A 9,693-nucleotide genomic window follows, 5' to 3' on the forward strand; every position below is an offset into this window, starting at 1 on the left:
GGGCTGTGGGAGGCTGCCACCTGGTGAGACATCTCCTTGTGGGATGCTTCATAGTAGTAGATGCTAGTGGTTTAGAGCATAAAGCTTCAACAGATTCCAATTAATTTGCCTTTTGATTAATGAAAGGGCAAAGGAGAGTGAGTGCTCATTGGACATTCCCAAGAGAAAGATTGCTGTCATGTCATCTCCTCCCTGCATGCTTGGCCTATAACACTTGAGGCCTTTTAGATGCTAGCTCTTTCCAGTGTTCTCTAATCCACCAGCATAACATGCTGCTACTGTAGTTAAAGATGTATACTAGTACCATACTCCTAGCTAGTCATGGATATGTTATTATTGTGGGCCACTTTCTGTTCATGGTTCTTTGGCCTTATTAGGTGGCTGCTGTAAGCCCAATTTTAAATTACTCTATGTTGAGATAGCAATCTTGCCTATCATGGCCCTGTCTCTACAGATATACATAACTAACTAGAGTCATCAACAACAAGATTGTTTCAAGGAATATATTTGAAATTATACCGAAGTAAAGCGCATTTTGTCACAAATACGCAACGAGTTCAGCAATCTTAAATAATCAGGGAATATTAGCATTGGCTCTTGAAAAGTATGGCCCTCTCTTAAATCATCCAAATATTTAAATGAGTCTCATGGTAATGAACAATTTGGAGAATCAAGAATGAAGCCCAGCCAATCATATTAGGTAACATCATCAGATTAAAAGCAGGCTGCAAATAATACTTTATATCCCCAAAGTTAAGCTCATGGCTTCACGGCTACAGATTGCTGTTATATTTCTACCTAGGGTGAAAAGTTACCTTTTATCAGATATTATATTTATGTCTTAAACTATACAAACGCATTAGCGATCGTTTCATAACCAAGGTGCGCAGCAGCTGCGCGAAGCAATCCATGATCGAATTCCTCCAAGATTCTTGTAGTTAGGGCTCTAGTTTAATGAAGCATCTTATGGAGCAATATCACACAAGAACTAGACCACTTTTACTCCTTTCATATTTTGCTTCACGATATCTGATCGGTTTAATCCGCTAACCGGCATTGGACAGAGAAGCTTGTCCACATCGTCTAAGATGGTTTGAGCATATACAACACAGGCCTACAGAAGCGTCAGTGCATAGCGAACGATTAAGGCGTGTTGATAATGTCAAGAGAGGGCGGGGTAGACCAAACTTGACAAGGAAGGAGTCCGTAAAGAGAGATCTGAAGGACTGGAATATCACCGAAGATTTAGCCATGGACAGGGGTGCATGGAAGTTAACTATCCACGTGCCAGAACCATGACTTGGTTTAGACATCTTATGGATTTCAACTCTAGTCTACACCAACTTGTCTGAGACTGAAAGGCTTTGTTGTTGTTCTCGTTGTCTGCAGCCACATTTATGTTACGGGTGTGGCTAGGTCTCAGTCGACTAAGATTTAACGAAGCCTCATTCAAGTGACATAATTTGCAAGAAAGAAAAAGAAAAAACTAAAAAGAAAATTTTGCACAAATCTCGGATATAGCATCGACTGAGACATAACCAAGTCTCAGTAGACTGAGATTTAGCAAGACTGTTATATTAATCTAATGAGCATGTTCAACCTATCTAAGTTTTACATATATTAAGGTAGAGATGATATGCAAACCTATACCTAGTCTATGCTATGCCTAGGCACATAGAAAACTTAATAGAAGGACTAGAAATATGCTAGTGGCACAATGTGCAAGCACTTGCTCATGTCTGCCATGGTGCATTGAATTTTCTCTCCTCTTTGTCTTTGTTGTTATGCTGCATGGTGGATGTACTAAGACATGACAACAAGTACTTAGTAATCATCAATTGGCTGCTACAAGTCGGTCGCCAATGGCGTCTGAAAAGCCCACTTTTGTATGATGCAAATGCCCAAGGCAGAGGAGAGCAAAGCCATCCAGGACCACTGCCTGCCTGCCTGCCTTTGGCTCTGAATCTAGGAACACCAAAAGCAGCCAATGCAGAGCTTGGCAAGTTGCAGTGTCTGTTAGAACAAAGTAGAAATGCCTGGCTATGCATGCAGAAATCAATCCCCTAGAGATGCATAGTTTATGGTTTCTAGTTAGGGAGCCTTGCTGGTCCAACAAATGTTGATTTGCTTTCTGCCATAGGAAGAGTTATATGAGGAAAAAGGAGGAAGATATGGTCCTTTTGTTTTGTTTGACTGAGAAAAACAAACCTGTTAAACAGTAGCCATTTCCCCTTATAAACAGGGATGTGTCCTTCGATTCCCGCCTGTTTCTATTCCTTTTTATTTTTTACCAAGAACATCAGTTCTATTTTCTCGAGAGACAAATGAATCTCCAATGATTGGTGTAACTAAGCGAACGGGGATGTGGATGCAAACATGACATCCAATGAAGGACCATAATCTCTTTCAGAAATATGGGAATTTGGGCACAAACACTAACTTTTATCTTTTACAAATTTAGACGAATACAAAAGACTTCTGAGAACAAAGATCTGCATATAATGCAAGCATTTTTACTAGTGGAAAATACATGAAACTTCAAAATTAGACAGACAACACCCGCCTTATAAAGCATAAACAAGTCCTGGAAACTAGCCAGACCACACCCGTATTCTGAATCATAAACAGGTCCTCCAGAGCCTAGCACAGCAACTTGTTCCATGGCACTTCGGTAATCAGCGAAACCGCCGGGAGCTATCCTCACTTCCCAGTCCAAGGGATCTCTGTGCATTGGCAATCCCTTCTTCATCTGAAAGAGGTGCAGTCAAAGCAGAAATAAGCAATTGTGTTGTAATTGAAAAAACAACGAGGGGCACATAACATAAGTGAACTATAGTTAAAGTTATCTTGATATCTGGGCATCTGGCACATATTTTAGATTAACATAATATTGATCCGCTAACAGTGACCCAACGCATTTGAGAAGAAAAAAATGTTATTTAGTCGGTTTTATTCTTGGTACGGGAATAGGATATCAATAACGGTGTTATTTTTTAGGAGTACTTAATTTATTCACTAGGAGGAAATGCTGAATTGTGTTATACAGAACAACAACGAATAGGATCAGAGTAAACCAGGTTAATACAATACTATCTTGCCATTGACTGAGCTCACCCCAGAACTGTGTGAAGATCTTGAAGAAAAAGTTCACATTACGGGAGACACTGTATGCCATCACAGGAGGAAGAGGCTTGACAAGTGTGTCCACCGTGAAAACTCTCCGCAGAAACTGCAAAACAAAGGGCTTCTTGTCAGACAATTAACCAACAACGAACAAAATAAGTACAAGATTCCTTTATTTCAAAATCAATTATCCTCGATAGGAGGGATTTGTTGATTTTCTTATCCGTCTAGACATCTAAATAAACTTCGAAGTGAATGAAACATTAGGACCACACAAAGTGAATGAAGTATTAGGAATCACACACAATGACAATATCTATCTTTTACCAAATAAGAAGTCAATATCTCTGTGATAGTTCTTATGCACAATATCAGGATCGCCTGTTTGCAACCCCTCCTCTCTGGGTTGACGTGTAACAAGGGGTATGCCTCTTTGGGGGGATGAGTCGCAAACCAAACAATTCCGGGTCGACGGCCATGGTAGGACATAGTTTTTTCATTGAGATTACTAGTACCATTTTTTTTCACTCACGCCAATTTTTAGAGGCTAAAAGTTTTGATATAGCAAAGAAGTACTACCTCCGTCTAGGTGAATAAGTCATTCGCGTAGTTCTAGGTCATCAATTTGAGGAATTAAATATGTGTTATATGTCATGAAAAGTATATCACTAGATTTCTACACAGATGTAGTTTCTAAATATATATTTTTTGTCACATATAATACATATTTAGATAGTTAAATCGTCGACCTAGAACTACGCGAATGACTTGTTCACCGAGACGGGGGTAGTATAGAAGATCAAGTGTCTAAATTGTAAAACAAATGGAAAAAGTTGGCATGTGACTTGCTGGGTTGGCCTAGCACAGCACACACATCTCTCTTATTTTGACGTACTCCAGCCCTAGCATCTTATTCTTACCCTCAACCACCAAGTCCTGAACACCATGTGTTAATTATATTCTAACCATCAGTCTCTCAGCTCCCACCAACACCCATCCTGCTGTCACTTCCGACCCCTCCATCCACCAGCAATAGATTGAAGCGCCGCTGTGGTTCTCTGACAAAGAATCAAAGGCAACCACAGGTACGCCAAGCGCAGGAAAGGGGCGGGCAACATCCAAGCATGGTCATGGTGCCACCATGGTAATAGCGGGATGAGGAGCCCAAGTGACACACAACGACGACTTCGTGCGAGTTCTCATTTGGGATCAAGAGCAACTGTTTTGGGCCGTGTTAAGTCCGTCAACCCACCGTGACCCCTACTTACTCGACACTAACCCTTGACTGGGGTGATTGATCATAGGTCAAGGGATGTGGCGTCGACCCATGATCCCTGTTTCTATGGGTAGGACTACTATGATGAACAAGTTAGTACAGAGTCAAGAAAAACTGTGATAAAGGCCATGCAGGGTAGAGGATACTCGGACATGGCCTTCCATTTACACAACTGTGCTTGTCAGTGGCAAATTATTTACTTGAACTAAAACTATGTTTTCTCGATATCTTGAGGAAAACAATATGGTCACCTGAATTAAGCTGGAAACCATGATATGAGAGAAACCAAGAGTTCTCTGTGATTTCTTATGCACAACATCAGGATCTCCTGTTTGCAACCCCTCCTCTCCGGGTTGAGGTGCAAGTACTATTTTTTTCACCCACGCCAATTTTTAGAGGTTAAAAGTTTTAATATAGCAAAGAAGTATACAAGGTCAAATATCTAAAATGTAAAACAAATGGAAAAAGTGGCATGTGACTTAACCCTCCAGCCCATACATCTCTCTTCTCTTCACGTACTCCAGCCCTAGCATCTTTACCGTCGACCCCCAAGTCCTGAACACCACGCATTAATTATAAACTAACCATCCGTCTCTCTGCTTCCTCCCTAGCATCTTTACCATCGACCCCCAAGTCCTGAACACCACGCATTAATTCTAAACTAACCATCCGTCTCTCTGCTTCCTCCAACACCCACCCTGCTGTCACTTCCGACCCCTCCATCCACAAGCAACAGATGAAGCACCACTGCGGTTGTCTGACAAAGAATCAAATGTAACCACAGGTATATTAAGCGCAGGAAAGTGCCGGGCAACATCCAAGCACGATCATGGGGCCGCGATGGTAACTGCAGGATGAGGAGCGCCAAGTGACACACAATGACGACTGCATAGTGCGAATTCTCATTGGGTATCGAGAGCAACAGTTTTGGGCCATGTTAAGTCCGTCAACCCACGGTGACCCCTAGTTACTCGACACTAACTCCGGATTGGGGTGATCGACCCCAGGTCAAGGGACGCGGCGTTGACCCATGATCGCTGTTTCTATGGGTAGGACTACTATGATGAACAAGCTAGCACAGATGTCAGGAAAAACTGTGATGAAAGCCATGCAGGGTAGAGGATACTTGGACATGGCCTTCCATTTACACAACTGTACTTGTCAGTGGCAAATTATTTACTTGAACTAAAAGTATTTTTTGTCGATATCTTGAGTAAAATAATATGGTCACCTTAATTAAGATGAAAACCATGATATGAGAGAAACCAATAGTTAGCAATTGTGGGGCTGTTTATTTCATCTAATACAGTTTACAAATTTGTGTTGCTATTGAACCTTTGTCTTAATTATTGTGGTTAGGGTTATGACGGTAAAAGGTGAAGTGCAATCTTGTGAATTTTGGCCAACAATGTTCAGTTGGTTTTGCAGTGCCTCTATCCAAAAAACCAAATCTACTGTTTCAGTTTTACTACCATTAGGTCCATTACCAGTTGATTGAACCCTAAACTTGTTAATTAATCCTGAGGAAATTCCTTCTGTTACAACTGCAGCCTCTGAGAGTTCAAAATTCGTCGAACACCTAGAGCGAATCGCCCAACAGCAATAAACAAGGAAGAGGCATAGGGGGAGGGAAGAGATTGGTGCGTGGCGCGGGCGGGGCATACCCTGCTGTTGCGCTGGAAGGAGTAGCGCAGCTCGGGGTCGATCTCGTCCTCCTCGAAGTCGTCGACGGCGAGGTCGAGGTCCGGGCGCTTGCTGCGTGGCATGTTCATGGTGGGCGTCTCCCCTGGGTTGCTGGTGACGGTGACCTTCCCCTCGCGGCTCATCCTGGACGCCTCGTCGTCCTCCTCTGCCTCCCCCGTCCGCCATGGCGCCGACGACAGCAGCTCCTTCCTCTTCCTCACCATCGTCCCCTCCTTTCTTCTCGCGTGTTGTCGTTTGCTTTCGGTTTGGTTTTGCGAGGAGGAAGGAAGGGGATGACGATGACGAGAGGATGAGGTAGGAAAAGCTTTCCGTTGGGCTCTGGTGGGTCGGATTGGAGAGGAAGTGGACTTTTGTGGGCTGAATCACGTGCTTTAGCTCCGGGATGCACGCGATGGATGTCGTATGGGCCGGCCCATTTTACGTTTATTTATCGTTTTTTCCTTCTTTCATTTTTTGTTTTTTCTTTTCCTTTTTCCCTTTTCCTTTTCTCTTTTTATTTTCTTTAATTTTTTTCACGTGTTTTTGGAAATTTTATTTTCAAATTCGCCAACATTTTTTGTTCATCCTATTCAAAAAATGTTCATCGAATTCATTTTTTGTTCATCATATTTAAAAAACTTTCATCAAAATTCAAAATATGTTCATCGTATTCACAATTTGTTCATCATTTTCAAAAAATACTCATCAAATTCTAAAAATATTCATCAAATTCAAATTTTGATCATGGAATTCAAAATTTGTTCATCATTTTTTTTCAAAAAAAAATGTTCATCTAACTCAAAAAATGTTGATCCTATTCAAATTTTGTTCACTATAATTTTTAAAGATGTTCACCAAATTTAGAAAACTTTCATCAATATCCAAATTCACTAGCATTTTTTGAATCAAGAGCATTTTTCAAATTCATGAATATTATTCGTATTCTGGGACATTTTTTGGCTCCACGAACTTTTCAAAATTCTCATTTTTTTATTTGGAACTATTTCGAAACCTGAATTATTTAAATAAGTAAAAAATGAAAACGGAAAAAAGGGGGCGCCCCGCCGCCGCTCATGGGCCGGCCCAAATGGGCGCGTGAGGGGAGCAAGGGGTTCACGCTGTGACTCCCCCAGCACGCTGAATACGAAATCACTAGTTGAGGAGTACTCGATGTAAAGATCACTCCAACTCCCCATGTTGCGACAAGTGACGCACATGCAGCGCGCCACTTGTCGCAACCTGAGAGTTTTTATCTCTCAAACCATGCGTCCAAATCTCAAACCGCTTTCACCGTTGGATTCCTCGCGTCGAAATCTTCAAAACTAGATCCCATGTTGACAGGTTTTGACGAACTTTTTTGTCAGGAAAAAACCGGACGAAAAAACCGAATCGGAAGCACGGGTTTTTTCCCTTTCCGAAAGAGGCACGCCCGTGCCTCTCACGAAATCACAACTGTGCCTCTCGCGGAAACAAAACCATGACTCTCGCGGAAGGAGAAAAAAGCGAAAACGCGTTTTTTTTCGTTTCCGAGGAGGCACGGCCGTGACTCTTGCGAAAGCACACCCGTGCCTCTCGCGGAAGCAAAACCGTGAATCTCGCGAAAGGAAAAAAAACAGAAAACGCGTTTCTTTTTCGTTTCCGAGAGGCACGACCGTGACTCTCGTGAAAACCGTGCCTCTCGCGGAAGCAAAACCATGACTCTCGCGAAAGGAAAAAAAGAAAACACGTTTTTTTCATTTCCGAGAGGCACGGCCGTGACTCTCGCGAAAGCACAACCGTGCCTCTCGCGGAAGCAAAACCGTGACTCTCGCGAAAGGAAAAAAACAGAAAACGCGTATTTTTCTGTTTCCGAGAGGCACGACCGTGCCTCTCGTGAAAGCAAAACCGTGGCTCTCGTGGAAGCAAAATTGTGACTCTTGTGAAAGAAAAAAAAACACGTTTTTTCGCGCCGGGAAAAAAACGTTTAAATAGCCGAAAACGCGTGTGGAAAAATTAAAAAAAATCAGAAGAAGCGCCCAGAGCGCGACACGTGACGAATGGCTAAGAGCGCGCCAAGTGTCGTTAATCGTTGCGAGGCTTCCGAAGAAGCGCTCGTTAACTAGTGGCTCCCCGCTGAATAGGAGGACCCTTGTGGGATGTCGTAGGCCCTTGCGTGTCAAAGTTGAATGGGCTGTCATTAATCAGCTTGAGGGCGTATACGAATCGAGCTGAATTTCATTGACTCAGAACAAAGCATCAAAAGAACACAGACACAACAAGTCCACACCTATGTCTAAAAAAACAAGTTCACACCTGGTCTTAGTGAAGAAAATACAGTCTACGATTCATTCCCACAGTGTTTTAATACAATAGATTTTTTGACTTATCTATTGAGAATATCATTGACGCCAATTCTTCACGAAACCTCATACTTGAGTAAAATGATCGACCAGGTTTGATACCTCAAAATTTCACATTTTTTATTCTTTTCTAGTTTTTTTGTTACTATTCGTATAAGGTTCACGAGCACCCAAGGGCTCCAAGTCTGTGTCCCTACTATAATCTAATACTTCGTCCATTTCTTTGCATATAAGTTTTGTTTTAAGTCAAACTTCATAGAATTTCATCAAGATTGCGGAAAAAATATGAACATTGACATCATCAAATCAATATCATTACATGTATCAGGGACTTAATTCATATCGTACACCTTAACTATTGTAGATGTTGATGCTTATATAGAAATTTGGTAAAATTTCACAAAGTCTGATTTAAGACAAATCTTATATGCGGAGTAAAAAGAAACAAAGGGAGTATTTCTCTAACGTGTATTGAGAATGCCCGCAATTCATGATAGTGGAATGTAGATCGCAACGGCTCGACGTGTTAGGAGAGAAACATAAATATGTTGAATTGTAATGCAGCGACGTAGGGACATTGACAAGTAGATAGCCGGCGGACGGAGAGAACTGCAGGCGTAGAGCGGCTGCGTTGGCACAACTTTCTTGTCATGATGGTGTCTTTGTAGTTGGCAGCCCTGCTTCCGGTTGGAATTAGTCTCTGGTTTCATACCAGCGGCAGCTAAGCTGAAAACCGGCCTCGCGTCCCTTTCCGATAGCTACCGCTCAACTGATGGCGATCCATGCCTGCTTCACACGCTTAATCTTTCTTCTTGAGAAGAGGTGGTATCTGATGGTGGCTTCTTCCGGGCAAAATCACAACTGACCAGTTGTTTCCGAGCAGAAGCAAACGCCACAAACCGGGACTTTTCCTCGTATTTTTCTTCTCAGTGCATGCTTTATTTTTAAAAAATTTGAAGCATCGGTGCATGCTTTATTCTTGTTCTGGACATATATAGGATCTGCTCCCTGTAAATTCCCGATATCTACTGGAATTTTTTTTCTAGGGTGTTTTCTTTTATTTTCATTTTGTCTGGATAACTGATTGTTACTCATAGAAGAATATGAAAATGTGAGAGAGGATTTTTAGATGTTACTGATTGTTAGGCCTATTCGAATATATCACACTTTTTTTGTGACAGCCGTATGAAACATTGTATGTTCTTGAGATTTCAAAAGGGCAGCTTCAGTGACTTCATGAAGCCAAGTCTCATCGTGACTTACCCCCCTTTA

General features: G+C 41.9%; 1 protein-coding gene across 1 annotated transcript; it reads right to left on the minus strand.

The window, feature by feature from the left end:
- Positions 1 to 2,404: 2,404 nt before the first annotated feature.
- LOC109732633 (uncharacterized) lies at positions 2,405 to 6,392 on the minus strand. The gene is made up of 3 exons (XM_020291811.3): positions 6,064 to 6,392; positions 3,115 to 3,229; positions 2,405 to 2,749 (listed from the first exon to the last, which is right to left on the minus strand). The coding sequence occupies exons 1-3, from the start codon at positions 6,304 to 6,306 to the stop codon at positions 2,676 to 2,678; spliced, it is 432 nt and encodes a 143-aa protein (XP_020147400.1). The 5' UTR covers positions 6,307 to 6,392; the 3' UTR covers positions 2,405 to 2,675.
- Between the last annotated feature and the right edge of the window lie 3,301 nt (positions 6,393 to 9,693).

This window comes from Aegilops tauschii, chromosome 7 (assembly GCF_002575655.3).
Source record: "Aegilops tauschii subsp. strangulata cultivar AL8/78 chromosome 7, Aet v6.0, whole genome shotgun sequence".
In the NCBI taxonomy this organism is placed as follows: Eukaryota; Viridiplantae; Streptophyta; class Magnoliopsida; order Poales; family Poaceae; genus Aegilops; species Aegilops tauschii.